This window comes from Babesia microti, chromosome II (genome assembly GCF_000691945.2).
Source record: "Babesia microti strain RI chromosome II, complete genome".
Taxonomy (NCBI): Eukaryota; Apicomplexa; class Aconoidasida; order Piroplasmida; family Babesiidae; genus Babesia; species Babesia microti.
Window position 1 is genome coordinate 1,014,401 of NC_027206.1, and position 20,430 is coordinate 1,034,830.

General features: G+C 37.2%; 12 protein-coding genes across 12 annotated transcripts; 5 read left to right on the forward strand and 7 right to left on the reverse strand.

Moving 5' to 3' along the window:
- On the forward strand, positions 51-952 carry BMR1_02g02890 (conserved Plasmodium protein, unknown function; the record flags this gene model as incomplete). The annotated part of the gene is made up of 3 exons (XM_021481627.1): positions 51-267; positions 288-438; positions 829-952. 3 exons carry the CDS (start codon positions 51-53, stop codon positions 950-952), a joined length of 492 nt encoding a protein of 163 aa, XP_021338249.1.
- BMR1_02g02895 (Protein SEY1 homolog) lies at positions 1,092-3,721 on the reverse strand (the record flags this gene model as incomplete). The annotated part of the gene is made up of 3 exons (XM_012792887.1): positions 1,092-2,609; positions 3,123-3,562; positions 3,583-3,721. 3 exons carry the CDS (start codon positions 3,719-3,721, stop codon positions 1,092-1,094), a joined length of 2,097 nt encoding a protein of 698 aa, XP_012648341.1.
- A 1,141-nt stretch (positions 3,722-4,862) lies between these two features.
- Positions 4,863-6,140, reverse strand: BMR1_02g02900 (Caspase domain; the record flags this gene model as incomplete). Its single annotated transcript, XM_012792888.1, has 1 exon — positions 4,863-6,140. The coding sequence occupies one exon, from the start codon at positions 6,138-6,140 to the stop codon at positions 4,863-4,865; it is 1,278 nt and encodes a 425-aa protein (XP_012648342.1).
- A 209-nt stretch (positions 6,141-6,349) lies between these two features.
- On the reverse strand, positions 6,350-7,144 carry BMR1_02g02905 (hypothetical protein; the record flags this gene model as incomplete). The annotated part of the gene is made up of 2 exons (XM_012792889.1): positions 6,350-6,742; positions 6,764-7,144. 2 exons carry the CDS (start codon positions 7,142-7,144, stop codon positions 6,350-6,352), a joined length of 774 nt encoding a protein of 257 aa, XP_012648343.1.
- BMR1_02g02906 (conserved Plasmodium protein, unknown function) lies at positions 7,317-7,651 on the reverse strand (the record flags this gene model as incomplete). Its single annotated transcript, XM_021481629.1, has 3 exons — positions 7,317-7,371; positions 7,392-7,444; positions 7,541-7,651. The coding sequence occupies 3 exons, from the start codon at positions 7,649-7,651 to the stop codon at positions 7,317-7,319; spliced, it is 219 nt and encodes a 72-aa protein (XP_021338250.1).
- BMR1_02g02910 (lysyl-tRNA synthetase, class II) lies at positions 7,760-9,220 on the forward strand (the record flags this gene model as incomplete). The annotated part of the gene is made up of 2 exons (XM_021481630.1): positions 7,760-9,004; positions 9,065-9,220. The coding sequence occupies 2 exons, from the start codon at positions 7,760-7,762 to the stop codon at positions 9,218-9,220; spliced, it is 1,401 nt and encodes a 466-aa protein (XP_021338251.1).
- On the reverse strand, positions 9,217-9,589 carry BMR1_02g02915 (prefoldin subunit 2; the record flags this gene model as incomplete). Its single annotated transcript, XM_021481631.1, has 3 exons — positions 9,217-9,309; positions 9,330-9,453; positions 9,474-9,589. The coding sequence occupies 3 exons, from the start codon at positions 9,587-9,589 to the stop codon at positions 9,217-9,219; spliced, it is 333 nt and encodes a 110-aa protein (XP_021338252.1).
- On the reverse strand, positions 9,724-11,129 carry BMR1_02g02920 (hypothetical protein; the record flags this gene model as incomplete). The annotated part of the gene is made up of 8 exons (XM_021481632.1): positions 9,724-9,822; positions 9,894-10,100; positions 10,122-10,223; positions 10,246-10,398; positions 10,419-10,573; positions 10,597-10,666; positions 10,687-10,899; positions 10,920-11,129. The coding sequence occupies 8 exons, from the start codon at positions 11,127-11,129 to the stop codon at positions 9,724-9,726; spliced, it is 1,209 nt and encodes a 402-aa protein (XP_021338253.1).
- BMR1_02g02925 (DNA-directed RNA polymerase III subunit C19) lies at positions 11,198-11,504 on the forward strand (the record flags this gene model as incomplete). Its single annotated transcript, XM_012792893.1, has 3 exons — positions 11,198-11,255; positions 11,276-11,383; positions 11,404-11,504. 3 exons carry the CDS (start codon positions 11,198-11,200, stop codon positions 11,502-11,504), a joined length of 267 nt encoding a protein of 88 aa, XP_012648347.1.
- BMR1_02g02930 (porphobilinogen synthase) lies at positions 11,717-13,310 on the forward strand (the record flags this gene model as incomplete). Its single annotated transcript, XM_021481633.1, has 3 exons — positions 11,717-12,631; positions 12,733-12,985; positions 13,006-13,310. The coding sequence occupies 3 exons, from the start codon at positions 11,717-11,719 to the stop codon at positions 13,308-13,310; spliced, it is 1,473 nt and encodes a 490-aa protein (XP_021338254.1).
- On the forward strand, positions 13,450-17,113 carry BMR1_02g02935 (Probable zinc protease PqqL; the record flags this gene model as incomplete). Its single annotated transcript, XM_021481634.1, has 8 exons — positions 13,450-13,592; positions 13,615-13,750; positions 13,864-14,109; positions 14,131-14,414; positions 14,535-15,115; positions 15,198-16,111; positions 16,133-16,399; positions 16,988-17,113. 8 exons carry the CDS (start codon positions 13,450-13,452, stop codon positions 17,111-17,113), a joined length of 2,697 nt encoding a protein of 898 aa, XP_021338255.1.
- A 568-nt stretch (positions 17,114-17,681) lies between these two features.
- On the reverse strand, positions 17,682-20,203 carry BMR1_02g02940 (conserved Plasmodium protein, unknown function; the record flags this gene model as incomplete). Its single annotated transcript, XM_012792896.1, has 2 exons — positions 17,682-20,051; positions 20,072-20,203. The coding sequence occupies 2 exons, from the start codon at positions 20,201-20,203 to the stop codon at positions 17,682-17,684; spliced, it is 2,502 nt and encodes an 833-aa protein (XP_012648350.1).

Consider the following 20,430-nt stretch of genomic DNA (forward strand, 5'->3'; position numbering starts at 1 on the left):
GGAGATAAGTAAGCGTAGTGCTAGTGTTGGCATTTGTGCGTAGGAGTAACATGATGGATGGGTTCATAAATACTATTTGGGTATACTGTTTCATATCATATTTGACAATATCTAACATACTAATTCATGGTTGTGAAACAAATTATATGATCCAAAAATTTTCCAAGTTTGGAGACGAACTAACACTAACTGAAAACGATCGCATATTTATCCAGAAGCTTCGGAGATCCTCTTGGCAAAAATGTCCCAAATTATCCCCTTATTTCAGTAAGCTGACCCACATACAGAATCTTATATCGCCCAAAATTGGCATAGATTGTCTAGAAAGATGCAGATAACTAGCGCCAAAATGTATTTCTACCTCAAAAACTTTATATCAAATGAAACTATTACCTTTAACGCATATATAGCCGTATGTGCTGAATGGGTTTTCTTTGTGTAAGTTTACAACTTAATATTATTAACTATTTGTTTACCAAATTACAAAAATTTCACAATTCATAGTAACAATTAATGATACTAATAAACAACCACATCTAATACTTAAATATAAAATAATTAAGATCCAATGCCTTAATATCATTGTAATTGGCTGTTTTAAATATCTGTAAACAATTTTACCACCAATAAACTAATTATTTTTAAATTATTGTGACATGATTAAAATTGTTTGTAATTGCCGTTTTACAATTAAAAATAATCTCTATACATTTATAAATGAATCAGTAAATAACCTATATTGAGATTCAATTAAAATATTTGATACTTTGTTAATGTTATGATCAAGTGTATTGTGATGATGAGTAAACATTATCAGGTGTAACATAGATACCTGGCATTGCGGATAATAACTGTTGGCATAATGATGCCCATAGAAGCGGTAGCTCGGTTTGCGTTCATTTTTTCCTCCTTATCAACATATTCTCCAGCTGCGAGCCGTTTTTCAACTTAACATTGCACTAGGCACAATGGGAAATCAACAGTAGTGTTTAAATCGCAAAAATTAAGGCCCTGTTGGGGTTAAAAATTATTTAGCCTAATCATGTATAATATTTTAGATTAGTCACAGTTACATTAAGTTGCAGCGTTGATCATTTGCTAGTGGCCTTACTTGCTAATGTCGTTAGGTAAGAGGCGATAGTGAGTGCCATGGAAGAATATTCCTGATATACCTGAAATAAAGACTTTCCCCTCCATGCAATGGAAAAGTATACGCTAACGATAAGAATAGCGGTGAAAAAAACTTTGGGACTGAAGATTAGCGATATCAGAACGAATATTTCGTTCCATCCCAGAATTATCAACAAAATCCAAAAGCCAAATGGTACACTCCTCCATCCACTTTTGGAATTTGCAACGGACGATTGCGCCCTTTTACACGCAATTTGCATCTTTTCCAGTGCACTTTTGACTATCTGATTCTCCTTTACATCGGAAACTTTCAAAAATTCATTGCTCCTTAAGGCTTTGGTCAGAGCCAACGCCTCCTCCTTAGCCTTAATAAAACATGTTTGCACTTGAGAAAGTGATGTCCATTCCCTTGGCACAAAATTTTCGTCAATTTCGAAAAACCTCTCGAACCTCTTGTACACAATATCTAGTAATGATATTCTATTTAGTAAAAATTCTAGGGCCTGTTTACCCATCCCATCCATCTCAATCTCAAATTGGCCAATACATTCATCGAATTCATCCTTAGCATCATTTACTGCCTTGTCTATGGCATCATCAACGGTAATAGATAAGTTGGTTAAGTTGCCCAAAAATATTTCGTCAATATCAAATGTCGAAATTATAAAGTGCACTATTACTTGTTCCAGCAAATTCTTATTGGCATCTTTTACACGCTGTGATATCTCCCAAATTTGACGTAGTAAAGGCTCTGGATCTGATTGGCATGTTTCTGCTAGATAATTTTCCACCGCTTTGGTTTCATATTTCTTCAGAGTTTTATTGAATGTAGCCCAAGCTTTCTTAGGTGCAATTCCACCTATGGTAAATGAATTGCTGGTGGGATTTGAATCAGGATTGAATTCACTGTCAATTTGCCTAGTAAATTCCTCACATTCCTTCCGTATGCACTTATTGCATATCACTTGTTCAACACTCGACATCCTTTGTTCAATTGAATCGAGCAACTCTGCCTTAATGGAATTGGATATCTTAGAATTGTATCTAATTGTCTGTTCCAAATAAGATTTCACAGCATCTGATTTGACATCCTCTTTCCAAGTGGAGAATTTAATACCATCAGCGACCATATTGGTCACTTCATTTGAATTCAAGTACACTATAGCATCATCAATTTGCTTATCTACATCAATTAGTAGCGAATTCTTGAATTCGTGACAACGCAATGTTGCCAACATCTCCTGTTGCGTGGGAATATCTAGATGAGCCTGCTGTTTAATTGTGTCCCAAATAGACACAACATAGGCTGGAAATCCATCTGGGGGGATGTTTTTAGAGTATCCATCGATGCAAATTTCGTCTTCGAGCATAGATAATAATTTACAACAGTCGAGCGCAAATGCATCTTTGGTGAGGATTTTATTGGCCAAACCAAAAACCCTCACACGGTAGTACTTGTTCCAAGTGGAACCCTCAGGCTAAATTATCACGCAACAATTAAAATGAATGCAAACATTCACTTTCGTCATTACACAATCAGGCATTCTCAAATCACACACATAAATATAAACACAGAAATGGCGTTTACTCAACATATAATCGATAAAAATAGTCAAAAATAAGTATTTATACATAAATTATTCTACACCAAATCATATAAAACACACAATCCCAGAATAACACACGATAATCACCCACATTGTTTAACAATGTAGGTAAATGTAAATGGATTAATTGCAAAAATAGATAAATTTAAACAACATTATGTCAACATATACAGTTATTTGTTTTTCTATTTGAGTAGATATTAAAGGTCACGCAAATTATACTGTAATATAATTTACATTTATTCATTCAACATTTCATAATTCAAATGCAAACTACAGGAGATTAGTATATACATGCATATATCACTTGCATATCATTGAAATGTGAAAATGGATATGAAATCATATATAAGTGTGTATATTTATGTCTTACAGGCAACTTACATGCTTAATTTCAGACCAAATAGTATCCATGTAGTTAATGATCTTTTTTTGTACAATATCAAGCGGAGCCAACTCTTCACACCAGTCGCGAATTAAAAATACAATATCAGTTACACAATCAGGGACAGTTATCTCAAAATTCGCCTCAAACACGGTTCTCAGTAACACATAATTTGAACCAATACGATTGCCTAGACTGTGATACCAAATGTTGACGAATAAGCAATCTGCTAAGGCGAGGGAAAATAATGCTGTCTGGTGTTCGAACGTTAGATGGGAGTCACCGCGTTCAAAGGAATCTGTACCTTCAACATCGAAGACTAAAAAATCGCGTTTAAACTTACCAAGTCCAGCCCAAATCCCCCTTGTGGTCTGTGAATGACCTGTTTTTGTGTTCATAGTGTCGAAATCTAATCCAAATGTTGCATTAAGTAGTGTACCTAAGTGAAATTGAGAGTACTTTTGCCACTGGATTGGGATCCCAACACAGAGATTACATTAAAATCATTTTTGCCAAATCCCAATTTGGAAAGCCATGCGGTGAAACTCTCACGAGATAAACATTCTCCTTCACCAGATATTAGATTTATACTTGACATATTTTAAATGGGGTCTGCCACTTCCATATCACAATTTCATTTTATTCATCGCATACATGCATTTTCGCCCCCCCAACTACTATTTAAATACTTTCTACAACATGCTTTCTACATTTATACTACTCAAATTACATAATTAACTACGCAAGTTCACTAAGAGATTCATTTGTAAATTTCTGACATTTCATACTGAAAATTTTACACATTAATTATGTCAAATCAGTATAATATGACTCCAATTTAAATTTGGTTACATTCCATTTGTTGATCGTGGATTTACAGCATTACTTATTTCTACATTCACGTATCACTCTTGGCCTATGTCCAAACATTAGTTACTTTTTGGGTCGTCTAACCGGATCACACCGTTGTACAATCTTTTAAAATTGATCACAACAATCATATTATAATAAGCCATGAAGTTAATTTTGTGTATATTTCGTCATCAATTATTAAATATAATTGTTTAAAAATGAAACTATTTGATCATCACAAATTGAATACTTTGCTAGTATTCTGCTAATTGGCCGTTAATTAATCGATGAAATAATCATATTTTATTCGTCAAATTCCCTAGATGTGTCCTTTAAATCCCAATAGACGATAAATATTAATTATGGTTCAATTTTGATTCTGTCCTAGCTATGGGTAGCTGGCAATTAAGTTGATTGTGATTAACTGAGTGTTGTAATTTTATCATTCGGCAAATATCCAACCGTAAATTACGATGTATTATAAACTAAAGATACAAAAATTAATTGATCATATATATGTTTAATTGTTTATTCATTTTTGATCACTAATTCCATGAAATTACTCATTCCAACATTACTTAAATTACGTACAGATTATAATCAGTCAATTATTGACTGATTACTTGATTATCCACACGAATAAATTTATTAAGGGCAAGACTAAATTACATTAAAACGTGTATCACAAACAAATGATTAATTAACTTAACCAATGACTTAAATTGACCTAAGTATTACACCTAGAAATATCACCAATAATATAAATATATTAACCAAATCGCACACCCAACGATAAACAGATAAACAATAAATTCTAAATTATATTAAATATCTAATATACAATCAAGGAATCTGTTTGCCACTACACAACCAAAGCAATACGAGTGTTAGCTGAGTAAAGTTTCAACAAGCTCATACTTGAGCCAACCTTGTTGACACTCCGTTCCTACAAGCTTATTGTGAATGTTGTATGGGTGAGTGATAAATTTATCACTAACACTGCCTTTTTGCAGAGTAACTTGGGGAACTTGGTCCAATTGAGGTAGGTACGTCTTCTTCATCTTGCCAATCCGATCAACCACGGCCGCCTCCAATTCCTTGAAAGTGAAGTCCTTTAGTACCTTTAACACGCATATTAAGCAGTGGGTAAATACGCCATGAAGGACCCCGATATTTGCCACTTTTGGGGCATTTTTAAATTGTTCTTCAGCTTTTTCCAGAGGGGGTAATAGCGCTTCCAGAGCCACTTGTGACCACCTAGCTCCTGCCAAGCAATAACACTTATTAACCGAAAAACAGCCGCCCGTTGCAGCTTGTAAAACTGGATCTCTCAGTTCTTCCACATTATCTACTTGTGTTGCAGGCAAAAATTTTGGCCTACATTTACCCTTCTCCATTTCTGGCGCCTTCCAAATTTTAAGGTCATATTTTGGTAAATTAACTTTATCTGTGGCAGTACAAATTGGCCAAATTCCCTGTAATTTACAACCCTTAATAAATGTGTACACAGGATGTGGCACTGAAGAAGGATCCAGAATTGTTTGCCCTCCGGAAGTATCTAGGAAAACAACAAGCTTAGAATCAGGGTCAGCAGATACCAGAATTTCCTTAATATGCTTAGTTGGTATTACATTGCAGGATCCACCGAAACGGGTGGATACAAAGTCACAAGGCACCAATGCCTCATCATACCCTTCGTCTTCCCATCCAGACATATCGTCGCATAGCATGGTATGACCGGAAAAATATAATATCAACAAATCATCCGGTTTTGAGCCCTTTACCAACCACTGCAACCCTAGCAAAATGCTACGCTTGGTAGGTTTTTGTATAGAAATTGTATACCCATTCCTTTTGGTATCATAGATGCTTGGCTCGTCTGTTAGCACAAATAGATCCCGCGGGTTAAAATGGAAAGAATCGACCAAGGTTATTGCAAAAGCTGCAGCATCGTTACAAGCTCCACTTAGCTTAACAGCTTGCGTATCTACATAATTACAGCCAATTATCAAACCCTTGGCTTTACCATTATTTGAAATACAACAAGTGCTTACTTGGGCACAACTTGGATCAGATATACCCTGTGATCTTGGGTAAAAATGTTTTTCCAATGGAGACTGTGTGCAGTTATTCCGATTCACTTGTGACGGGGTATTTGGTTGCATTGTAGCGGTGGATTTTGTTAAATTTAATTTTACCAATTTCTAACTCCTTTTACAATTATTTTACAAGTAAGTAATGAATTACTTACAGCGTCAGTAACGTTATACATGTGTAAATGCACGAATATAATATTACATAATTGTAACGTAAGAACAACTAAAATTCGAGCAGTAATTATTACATAAATAAATAAGCGTTGTTAGACGCTACGTCAAACTATTATGAGATCAGCAAGGTCCACCTGTTGAGTGTGTGTGGCATAGTGAGTCTGCTGCTCCATGAGTCGCACCAGCCCAATTTTTAAAATAGGCTTAAGTTTATTTCGTTCTAAAAATTCCTCCGCTACTTCACTGTAATTATCGCCGGTATTCCACTTACACTCAACAATCTTATCCTTCTCCACCAGGACGCTCAACACGAACCCTGTAGGTTGAGTAAGTTGATTGTCATTATTGTCAATTGTTACTGATGATTCTGTATCCGAAAACTCAGTTTTAACTAATCTACAGCTTTCGGGCGGAGCGTACTCGAAGGCGGCAGTTGTTATAAATGTCTTCCCTGTGGAGTCTAGAACATGGATTGTCAGATCGTAGTGATTTCCAATCTATTTAAAATTTATACTTACGTTTAATTTTGTAAGGGTGAGTATTGGCGAGTTTGTTTTGATGGTTGTGCCATTTTCTACATAACCTCCAGCAGACTCTATAATCACCACCTTAAGCTCAAGGGGGGGTGTCCAATTGCCGGCAATCACTGCAAGAATGGAATCTGGCTTGTTAGGTCTCTTAAATGTGACATTCAATTCCTTACTTGCCTTTAAAATTCGGTTCTTTGACTCCAATTGTGCAAGTTTCAGCAAGTAATTAGCATATCTGCGCTTTAGTTCACTTAACACCTCCATCAATTCCTCATCAGCCAAGTGGGATATAGAAGATGCGGAGAGGTTATTTGGAAAGGAAGGAACTTTGTAAACGTTCCACTTCACGGATTTTAATGTTGTACTCATTGTAATTATATTATTTTTTAATGGAAAATTCTTTGAATTATGTTAATGGATGTGGAATATAACCCTTTCAATTTTGTTATGTTTGTTTCAAATTTTGCATTAAAATTCACGTTGTTTTTTTTTCCAAGTTCCTTGAGAATTAAACCCTAAAATTGATGTATGAGTATATAATTTATTGATTAATGATCTCGTTACGTTCAACTAATTCGTCATTGGGTCCGAACTTGCTGAGTGATTATTTGCTTACGATACAGAGTAATTTATTACGATTGGAACTGGTTTTGAGGCTTGCCAAGTGTTCTAAATATATACACACATACCTAAGTCATGTTTTTTACAATTATTTGGAGAGAAGATAGTTATATTTACAACATCACAAATGAGTGCATGTGTTACCTGGAAATCGAAGGGATATAGAACTGAACTACTGGGTAGAAGCGAAAGTGGAGTAATACACAGTGCAAAATTTATTGAGTATATAAAATGTGTAATGTGTAACAATTTCATCACACATTAACACAGGTGTTTATAGTGCGGATGATACTTGTGTACCATATATGCCCTATATAACTCCCAAATATATTCTTAACCTATATGCAGATATGGGTTTGTTAAATGGATTTTTGTACTATAAAATACCGTATCACAATTTATCTACTTATTGCAGCATTACTTACACCAGACACCATAAATTTTAAATTACATTCTCTGAATCCCGTTAATTTACAAACCACTAATGGTACAAATTTGGGAAAACAACTATGCAATCGCATTAAAAAAATCGGAGAGATTGAAAATTATGGAGATCCGTATCCTGTTGCTAATTTATCTAACTATATATCTACTGCTAAAGAATTCAGAGACACTTTCCAATTGGACGGAGAGTGCAGTTACTATGGGCGCGTTTTGTCTATTAGACACGGAGGGTTATTTGTCGACTTGGCTGATGATCATCAGCAAAAGGTACAAGTTAAAATTTTGTTAGGCAACGATATCAAATTCTATGAGACAAAAGTAGTTGCCAGCAAAATCATCGAATTGATAGACTTAGGTGACATTCTAGCAGTGACTGGTAAATGCATAAAAACTCCTACAGGAGAGGCGAGTATTGAAGCAAAACATATTACTATCCTTTCAAAATGCACAACTATTCCTCCAGATAAGAAAGGGTTAATGAATGTAGAAAAGAAGCTTAGATTTAGGCACTTAGATTTGAGATACAACCTAGAAGCCAGAGAAGTTTTGTTGAACACTTGGCGCATTAAACAGATCATTCGAGACATACTAACTCAAGATTACAAATTGTTGGAAGTGGAAACTCCAATATTGCAATCTATTCCATCGGGTGCCAATGCTTCTCCCTTTGAAACCCATCACAATGCGTTGGATATGAAATGTTATCTGAGAATTGCACCAGAATTATATCTAAAACGCCTAATAAGTTCCGGAATATGTGAGAATGGATTATTTGAATTTGCTAAATGTTTCAGAAATGAAGGAATCACCTATAGGCACTCACCGGAGTTCAGTTTACTGGAAATATACGTCAAGGGCGTTGATTTGCCCTATATGATCAGACTGTTTGAAGATATTGTTAACAAATTATACCAAAGATTGCACAACGCACACCCACTATACTGGGATACGATTGAATACAATGAAACTGATGTCATTCAGTTAAATAAACCCACGCACATACTGCATTTACCAACTAGTGAAACTCCCCTTGCTAAAAAGTACAATGATAATAGTACTTTTAGTTTCGAATCCTACCTAAATGGAATTGAAGTTTGTCATGGCGCAGTAGAAGAATGTAATCCAGTACAGCTCAGAAACAATTTGGGCGATAGTATTGACCTGGTAGGCCAGAATTTGTATAAAATATTACCATAGTTTTATTTAATACGACGAATAACACAGGATTTCTTAAATGCAGCTGAGAATGGGCTGGTTCCTATGAGCGGATTGGGCATTGGGTTAGATAGACTGGCTATGGTTTTGTGCAACCAACAAAACATAAAATCCACTCAAGCATTTAATCTGTTAAGTCAAAAAAAATTAGATTGCGACGATTAATTTTTAGGAATCTCCTCCCCCTTGACCTTTAGTAGCTGTTGGTTAATCGTTTCCAGTTGTTTCTCAACAACTTTCTGTAGATCTTTAATCTGCGTAAAGAAATATTTACCTTTCCTGCCTCCATTTCTAATTGTGGCTTGACATTATCAACTGTAGTTTCAATTGCCACCCCTCCTACAACTCTAAAACATCGCCTATCCTTTGGTAGCTGATTTATAGCATCCAGAACCAGCCTAAATTAGGATGTTTTGACCTATGCTCAGTGGCATCCTGGGTCAGTTCATCATATTGCGTTATTAATGTAAGTTTTTGGTTGTCTAATATGCGAATTGCCTGTTTCCTCGATTCTACACCGTAAGCGACATCCATGGCACGGAACCAACTGCCCAATAAACAATTAACACCCAGACTATGTTAGGTGAATGCACATATAATCTAGTTTTTAAAATTATTAATATAACTGACAATCTACATTATAGTAATGACTATTTTACAAACATTATCTACATTAAAAAATTTTCTGATTTTAGTATTTTTGAATATATTTTGTTAAAATCTGAATACAACCCAACCGAAAGATCTTTCTCCCATTTAGCTAGGGTCTACATCATTCAATTGTCATATATTTTATCCATAAACCTTGTAGTTCATGGTAAAATTAATAATTACATACCGCGTATTTTTCCCTATACTTCCTGAAAATGATCACATTAAATAGCAATATCGCACTATTGGTATCGTTCATATGCAAATTCAATACTTTCTTATCGCAGCCTGGTTCACATAATGATATTGTAAACTTATCCATGCCGATCCTAACTTTATCAATGCTAAGTGTTGACTGATCATCTTCCCCATCCTTCCTAACACATATTTTGTCCTAAATAAGTACATGGATCACTTGGACAAATATTAGTGTTGCTGGTGAATAACTGCATGTCAAATTATTTTCACTATCTTCCTGTTTATCACTAGACAGCAATGTGTTGAAAATAATTGAATCCTAAGTTTCGACTGTACATTACTGTTAGCGAGTGAATCATAATGTCACGGGCTAGATTTTGATCGGGCAGTATCGGCCCTCTTACGACGGACTGCTTGTATACTGTACAAGTTGATGGCTCGCCGCTGAGATGTCTCTCTGACCACCAAATGGAAAGTTGTACAAACTTGCCAATCTAATTCAATCAGGTATTACCATGAGATCGTCAAGTTTTAGCGATGTATTTGTACTGACAAGCTGATCGAAGCTTTCAGTGTCTCTAATATCTCGGGATAGTTTCCATTCAATTTTTACTATAACAAAAGGTCGATCATCCCTGTCCCTTATCTCATTGAAATAGAGCATGGAACCTGGACAATAAAGATTGAAATACCTGATTCAAAGGATCCGGATATGAAAATTGGTACGTTTTCACATAAAATTTCATCAATTATAGTAGTGTTCTGAATCATTCTGCACCTACTCTATTGGCGTAAGTGGGACTTATGCTCAACATCTTTCGCGAAATGGGTGTAAAAGGATCATCTGTAGAATCTGAGTATAGTTCATCATCTGCCGACGCATTATTATATCCCGAATCGCAATAATCAACAGTAGACTCAACGGTTGACCTGAACAGTAGTGTGTAACGAGGATTAGGGAAGGTTACCGTTACACAATTCGTTAATTTTAGTGTCTAAATTAAATGCCGCATACGTTATCAGTGATTTGAAGGGGGAAAATCACTTCATGACACAGAACCTGCAGTAGTACATTTGAATTTTTAGCTAACGTACAAAATTTTGGCGGTTCCTCGAGTCGTAGCGTGCATTCAATTGGCATTCCACTCCTCTCAAACACAATGTTAAATTCTGGCTTGGGCGGTTTTGGAATGTGTAGCTTCACTCGCCTACACGAGCCAGTCATAATCCCACCGTCACTGGTAGGCCCCAGGATTTCTTATAACCCTATACTATCAAAGGTTGCGATTAACGATGAAAGACTTGTCTCCAAACCTGACTTTCTGCATTGAAAACGAAGATCACACCCTAGGTATTCACATAGTAACACAGGCAATGTAGTTAGGACTATACTTTCAAAAAAAAAAGACGTATCATTTGCGGGCTATACCATGCCGCACCCAATGCAATACCAAGTAAATATCAGGGTCCAGACTACTGGTATGGCATAAATAATGTAGGCAAACCAGCTATACAAGCCATGGTTGAAAGCTTGGACGAAATGCAACAGGTTTGCGATCAAATACTTGGAGAATTCAATCGGGCACTCAATACTGGCTGAGAATTACAGTAGAGCGTACAGAAGTTTGTACTCTTTTTTGGCTGAACACAGTAATATATCAACCAGACAACAATAATTGTATATTAGACACATCTTAGTAAATAGTACAGACAATAGTACCGACTGCTCAAATTATTGGAGTTTAGATACTTCCTGCATTTTCAAGCACACTTATGCCAAATTGGTGAGAGGAGTTACTTAAATTTCTGACTATGGGCAGACGACAACCCCTAAGGGCAACAGTGGGGCACGGAGTTATGGATTTGGTCATTTTGGCCACGATCCTTCTAGCCCAAACCCATGCTTACATCCTCAACCATAACAACCTATCAACACTAAGTGCAGTAACACAACAGCTGCAATACTCTAGATCGCACAAAAATGATAAGCACTGCAAATTGTTCTCGTCACAACAGGTATGTTCGCTCCCTACTTCCAACACTCTGAGACAAATTGCCAGCCCTTCCGCAAAAAAAGACAATGGGATCAGACCCCGCATTCAAAGCCTTAGAAGCACTACAGATGATAATCAGATCTATGACGACAAAATTGGTGATGAAGATTATGAGGGCGATGACTATGAATCTGACTACGAAAATACCGAGTCTGATGGGTTGAGTGATTATGCATCCGATGTAGATACCCCTGAACCATTTGAGTACAATTCCCGTGGTGAACTTTATGTGCCTGCTATCCAGCGCCTCCAACGAAGAAGGTCCACAAAGTCCATCAGGAAGATCTTTAGAGAGACATTGGTAAATACTTCAAACATTATTCTCCCTTTAATAGTACACTCGGACTCTACTAGCACAGATGACGATGGCATAACCGTGTACTCCTCCAATGATGCAATTAGCAAGGTTATGGAAGCAAAAAAAAAGGGCATAACTACTTTCTTACTAATTCCCAGGGTAGACGATAAGCTCAAGAGCCCTTCGGCCAATGAAGGTTACAACCACGAGGGCATGCTTCCTTTGCTTATATCTAACATAAAAGATAAGATTCCTAATGTCAACATAATTGCGGATGCAAATGTATCTCATTATACGCACGAGGGTTATGATGGATTGGTTACTATACCAGGGAAAATCGACAATGATGCCACGGTGCAACAGGTGGCCAGGCAGGTGAGTTTTGCCCTTGAATTTAAAAATTTTATTTTAAGTTTCAGTTTAATTTAATTATTTTTTCAACCTTACAATTTCAATTCGCCAATTCGCTTACACAGGCTGTCACACTAGCTGAGGCTGGCGCTGACATGATTTCCATTTCCGACATCCTTGACGGTACAACGTCCATTACACGTGAGATACTCGACATGGAGGGGTTTACTGATGTAGGCCTTGTGGCACACGTGGCAAAGTATTCCTCTACAATGTTACGCCGCAATTCCAATGGACATGACGAAAAGATTGAGGTTGATAAGATGACGTATCTAAATGATCCATCGAACACCTCAGATGTGCTAATGAAGTTAACAGGTAACAAATCAATTATCCAGAATTGGGCGCATCTGATGCTGTTACGGTCGAACCTTCAATGCTTTATATGGACTTGATATCAAAAGTGAAGAAAATGACAAGCTTACCTGTAATTGCGTATCAGTCCATTGGCGAGGTTAAACTGATTAAGGCGGCTTGTGCCGCTAATGTAGTCCCTGAGAAAAATTTTGTCTTTGAGTACTTGAAATCTTGCGGGAGGGCAGGTGCTGATTTGATAATTACCCATTATGCTGAAAGCATAGCCCAGTGGCTGCAGGATGATATGCAGCAGAATGGGCAGCTAAACGTCTCACTATCAATCTGACAAACTATTTCTATCAATTGTTAAAGCATACATTCCTTCGAATAAGCATGCTTTTATATAGATAACACTAATTTAGTCTCTGGAATCCGCTAGTCTGTTGCCAAGTGAATACCTGTCAACTGGCCACATCGACAACGGGATGGAGTATGTAATATATCCCCACTCCAACCCACCTAACTCAATAAGCGCATATTTGGAAATCCATTCCGGTTCTGTAGACGAGATGGATGATCAATTAGGCGTAGCCCACTTTTGTGAACATATTACATACATGGGTAGTAGGTTTGACACGTAACATATGTAGGAAGCGGCAGACACTGCTTAAACATTCCATTAAAACAAATGCATTCACTGATTTTCACCACACTGTATTTTATGCTACAGCTACTAATAATTCGCATTTGAAATCCATTTTCGAGGCGCTTGACGATGTTCTAAGGGTACGTCAAAGCATGTTACACATCAGTTAAATAAATCATTTTCCGTGTTACTGATAAATTGGGCATAATCCCAAAATGCCAAGCGAATTTTTAAATACGATCCTCTAATGCAGGGTGAAAATCAGTTTACCACCGAACGATTAGAGAAGGAACGGGCGGCAATTCTATCTGAGGCCAGTATAATTGACACTCAAGAATACCGAAAAAACTGCGCCACAGTCAAGGCATTACACTCTGATAATATGCTCTGCAAGCGGTTTCCCATTGGAAATCTAGAAGAAATATCAAAGTATCAAATTCATCACTTGAAACAATACCATCTGCAGCACTACACACCCAAAAATTCCACCATCTTCCTGGTAACATTAATAGTTATGCAGATTGGAGATGTCGATTCATCGATTTTACCGCTTCTAAACGACACAATGGGCCAATTTATTAGACAGGGCCGTACCAAAGTCTCGTGTGATAGACGTATTGGCCACAAATTTGAAAAACCAACGGAATTTAATGTTTGGAATAATCCTTCTGCCAATCATATCTCATGCGAATTGTTACGGAAGCAACCATTTAGTCCAATCACAACCATAGATGGGTTAAGATCAAATTTGCTTCGTAAGATTGTACTTCGGGGCCTATCCTTCAATTTCGACATTTGCCATAGGTATGATACAGATAGCCTAACTATGAAAAATCTACCAAAATTGCCATTTATACAATAAATATAATGCTATCCAATGAAAGTCAATTTAATGTTGGCCTTTCGATTATAGTGCTGACTTAGGGGTTCCTCTTATATTACGTGCAATGCCAACGACTTCGATTGTGTAAACGAAGGATGCAGAATCCAAAATTTATCACTCAAATCTAATGAATCCAATTGGAAAATTGCATTAAAAAATGCTATAGACCACCTGCATGGGATGAATTTCCACCGCTTTCCTTGGAATAATGTAGTGTCTAGTCAGATACTGGAAACAAATAAGCTCCTGCCAGAGAACCTGGAACTGCAAGATCTTGTGCCTCTTGTGATGGAATATTGGTCTTGTGGACACGTTCTAATGGACCTTCGTCAACATTGTGAACTTGTAAAGCAATTATGTAATTCCTTGGATCCTTCTCAAGCACAGGAGGAATTTGAAAACATGTTCAATTGGATTTATCGTCCACATGCGGTGCTTGCTTGTACTCCGAATAATACTCTGTCTCCTACGGAATTAAAAGATACTGTGACGAATATTAATGATCAAAAAGGCAAAAGTGAGTTGCAGGTTGGCGACAACTTATCCTTCGATTCCCTAGTTACTGAAGAGGAACTGAATGATTTAAAGGACAAATCTGAAGATGTATATTTCAGCAAAGCCGGTAAGGCATGACTATTTGGATGATTTACGGAGCATTAACATATTTATATATACATATACCTTATTTTATATCAATAATCTAGAACGAAGTGGTGTGCGCGTGTACAAATTCAACAACGGCTGCATTGCATCCTACAAGGATCTAAAAACAAATGATAACTCATTTCACCTGAAAATATCAATACCGAATGGGCCCCGTGGCCAAAGTGATGGGGAGTTGTTACTGGCAGCACATACAATGATGGAAGGAGGAGCCATCGCGAGCAAAAGCCGTGAACAGGTCGAAATGTACTGCTGCAGCAATTTGATCAATGTAAACATAGATATGGACAGGGAAAATATCACCATTTGTATGTCTGCCAACCACGCCATGCTGGAATCCATGCTACAGTTATCCCATTATCTACTGAGTGAATGCAAGCTTGAGAAGGACGCGTTTGAGCGCGGTAAATTGAAAGTCAAGAGCATTTTGGCTGATCTGAGAAGCAATTTGCAAGAGTTTTCTGCCACTAGGGGCTTTGAGTCTCTGTACCCCAATCTTAGCCTTTTATCACTATCAAGTGACATGGTCGACGATTACCAATTTGAAAAAGTGCAACAGATACTTTGTAAGACTTTGAGGACAAATGTAATACATTTCAGCCTTGTTGGCCCCCAGAGTGATATAAACGCTCCGATGGATGATCTACTAAAGTTATACATTGGCACTATAACTCATAGTGACCCTGGCGTACTTAAAAATTCTAGTGAAAACGTTGTATGCCTCTCCCCTAATAACAAAGTTAATAGTATCAGGTCTGAAGACGAGTGCAACGATACCAGAGCCGCTGTAACCTTTAGTGGCTTTGGACCTAACGGAGATGGCCTTCTGCCAAATGGTGAATCTATTTTTCTGAAATTGCGAGAAAATGGCTTTAACCGTGCACAAAACACATCAATCGCCCGTGCATATGGTATCTTGATCCAAGAACTTTTGGGTGCCAGAGCCTTTTCGAGCGTAAGCCTAAAGATAATGTAGCTAAGGGAGGAACACAAGTTGACATACGAAACAATTGTCAATGTAAACACTCCAGTCCATGGTAATTTCGGGTCTTACAGTATTACTGTCAATTGTATCCCGCAGAATGTGGAGAGGGTGATATTTGCAGGGATGGATATGCTAAAAGAAATTCGGTACGATAGGCCCTTTACTCCATATCAGTTGGAAAGGGTAAAATCGCAGCTACTAGACCCGTCCAGGCTCTCATCCCCCAGTTACTGGATAGATAAGTTATGCTCAGCACAGGTAGGATAATTAATACTAATCCTGCCTACTATAACTATGACATGGCTGTGATATTTATCGCTTGTTATACAATCATATCTAATTGCCATACCCAGATAGTGCAATGCATTAGGCAAGGGGCAAACTCTTATCTTATAATAACTGAAAATTGGGCTTAAGATCTTCGCCATATTCAATGCCGTTCATTACAGCTGTATATTTACTTAAGATTTGAGATACTGTTCCACATCGGGTATATATTGACCTGAATGGTGCGTGGAAGATAGTTATAGATACACAAGAGAGTTCTTTTGAGCTTATTGCACGAATAGTACAAATATTGTACCACATATTGTAACAAAACATGTCATGCCAGACGATTATAGCATTTTCTTCAAGTTATGAAATTGACATGCCCCATTTGGTTTTTTTCATCTGCCTATCTGCCTGCTTAGTGTTAACTGGGGGTTGAATTAACAAGTTGATAAGAAGTGATTATGGTGCAAATGTGCAGATATTGATTCATGACATATAAAGCCGTTGAATGATTTTTTTAAGTTGAAATTTTTTAAATGAAAAATGCCACTAATGTGTCAGCGATTAACATAGGGAAGGGAGTACTACTTGGAGGATTTTATCGCAAAAGTGGATGCAGACGAGTTGCAGTTTGTGTTCAATAACTTGTATGGCACTGCAGCTCAATTTGTACACACCACAGTTGTCACCATGAGATAGGAATTGTACAAATTGACACTGCAGTTTGTACAATTCCTATCTCTAATATAACACTGAACAATAACTAGTGATGTCTTATATTAATTTGTGATACACACTATTGTGCTGTTATTAATAATTTACCAGTATGTCCGTTTTGCATGAAATTATCATGTATTTTGCATGTAAATACGCAGAAATTACATGCTTGCCATTTACGCTAATCATATGTATTGTAATGTGTAAATTTAAAGTTACGAACTAATTGTAACCCAATGTTTGCAACGAATATCACGCAGTCCATTTTGTTATACATATCTAATAGCAAATTTAATTAATCAAGCCTAGCTAAAATTGCAAAACCTGCCAAAAAACTCTGCAACATTATAGTCATTTCTCTAATACATTTCCATGAGAAAATATGTATCTGAATATTAAATTTATGAGAAAAGGTTTATGCAAAAATACAAATATTTGTTATGCCCAGCCTAGCAGTATTTTATATTTGATGTCAAAATTCATTCGCGCTTAAAATTTGAAAAGGTTTGTTAACATAAAACTCCAATATGCCCAATTATACACCCATATGTTACCCAGGCAAACTGGAATCTGCGACCAATTTGAGTATCTCATGCAGATTTGGCACGTCAATGTTTACATCAAACTGAGAAGATCCGCATTCTGCTTCACCGTATATCTCTTTCTTCAGTGCCAGCAATGGCTCAACCACTGCAGAAGCCACGGCAGTGGCGTCGCCTGTGTGCTTCAATCTCAAATTTACTACCTTTTTGGGCATTTTCAAAAACCTCTCGACGCCTCTATGCAATTTCTTGGTGATATTTGGCAAATGGCCGTTCTGATCGCCATGCCAAATGAGCATGCCGAGTTTGGATAGGCTGTATGCAATATGCCTAGAATCATCTCCACCTATCTCACCCCTAGTCACTAATGAGGCGGATAGCGATGCTATTAGGTCAGTGCCAAGTTTACTAGATGACAATTGGTATAAGGACCAGGCCAAAGGTTCAGGTATATGGCCGGAAGATAGGTCGAACACAAAATTTTCAATGCACCTTTCCAAGCTTTCGTATTTCATGTCTAACTCTGCAAGTTTCGTATCAAACCATTCTAGCATAGTTGATAGTTCCCCAATTAAAGACCACGAGAACAAATCAAACAAACTGCCAACAGATCGCAACATCAGGAATTCCGGCGTATTCTTTTCCTTTAAGTGGTGAATGTAGTCGTGTATTAGCAAGTGCAATGAGTTGTATGAATTTGCCAATTTGGCTAAATCTTGAAGAAACCCCATGCGCTTGGTGACATTACATGATGCAACTAAACCGATTAAGGGCAAAAACCTATGTTCAGACAATAACCCCCAAAGGGAATCCACCATTAATGGAGTTATTATAACGCTTAAATTCACACACTGGTCATGAAATATACGATCCGATTGTGCTATTGGACTTTGTACTTTCATTATTTGTATGGGAGTATGTGATGTCATAACCACAGACGATTCAATTGGAATATTTGTGTTTACTGGTGAATATAAATCCCTTTGAGCCGAATTATAAATGGCGTTAGAAGGTGCCAAACTGGCCACTTCATGTAGATAATTATTCGGATACATGTTCTTAGGGCTACTAGTGTTCATTCCCAATTCGGATGTATCTTGCGCATTTGACTGGTACAAACTCAAAACTTCCGGGCCCTCATTGATGTTAAAGTTGTAAATGGGTGCAAATGATTCATCTACAGGCTGATTGACTCCTGGTATAATAGGCTTTGTAAGATCATATTTATCTAAGTAGTCTTCATCGGCTGCGGCCTGATCGGTTACATTATCATTTTCATCAGAACACTTGGTTTCCACAGTGAATCCACCCCAAAATTCTATAGGCTGCATAAGCCACTTGGGATGTACAATTTTTAGAGATATCTTTTCAGTAAAATTCTCTACAAATAGGTCAAACTTTCTTTTCAAGTAAACAAACTCTGCTGCACCCAATGCCAATGTCAAATGGTCCATGAAGGATATTAGCCACTCAAGAGTGTTGGAGTATAGCTTCAGTTGGCGGTATCTAGAATCTAGGTAATCTGTTTGTCGTTTAAAGTGCCTGTCCAGTTGTGATAGAAGGGCCGTAGTCACATGATCCACCTTGTCTTGGGTGCTTTTATAGTTGGAGTACAAATTTAGTAATATCTGGTGTTTGTTTTTTATATCATCCGTTAGCTCTTTGGATGATATTATATCACTCTGAGAATTCTTGTAGGCGTCGGTGGTCGATATTAGGGCGTGCTGATGTGTCGTGTTTCCTAGTGAAAATTCGTCGAGGCTTGGCGTACTAGTGGATACACCAAATGCTTCACAAGATGGACATAATGATTTGTAACATATAGTACATACGACGTTTACCTTCTCGCTAGGATGAGTTGAGCAATAACCAAATAGGAAGGGAGATTGTGATACCAGTAGCCGAGAATGTCGCGACAAGATTGCACTGGATGCGTGATGTTTTTTATCACAAGAATCGCATAAATGAGCAGAATCAGCAGGACAATACCACTGTGCCAATGTCAATTCACACATTTCACAAATTGGATCCGGCACCTGATGTCGATATGCAGCCAATTGAAATTGCACAGCTGTGACAAATAGAACTTGTGCAATAGATTTCACCCTTATACTGCCAGTATCGTCTAGTATCGAGTCAAAATCTTCTGGGATTACATTGGTTGAAGACGCTCTTTGGCATTTTTTTGGCATCACTAATACTAAGAGCAAATAGTGCTGCCCTTCTGGATTATTTGTGAATGATTTGGGGTGAGAAATGTGTGACAATTGGTACGTCAAATTAGTACTGAACAATACCTTCCTCTCGTCCACTATCTTTTGGAATTGTGTTGGAGGTTCAATTGAGTTGGGATCCACCCAGCAACTGAATGTTTCATCCTGAGTTATGACAAGCTAACTTGCGATTTGAAGAGTTTCACTTCCTCTTCTGATGCGATTGGCCACGTGTTAACTATCTTAACATCTGCGATGCCTAGAGCCAACTGTAACTTGAATGTTATATCAGCGGGATCTTCGCCCAGATATGACATATTTAATATATTATTTTAATTAACCATCAAATCTAAAATATCATAGCAAATCAGGATAAACTGCAATGCATACATCTCATCAACCCATGTGTAAACTAACTAGTTGTGCCACACATAAATTACTGAGTTTAACGGACAGGTTATGACAAAATTCAACTATACCATAATTCAAATTTAAAATTTATACACACATTATGTGCTAATGTTAGATTTCAATCCTTCTAAGG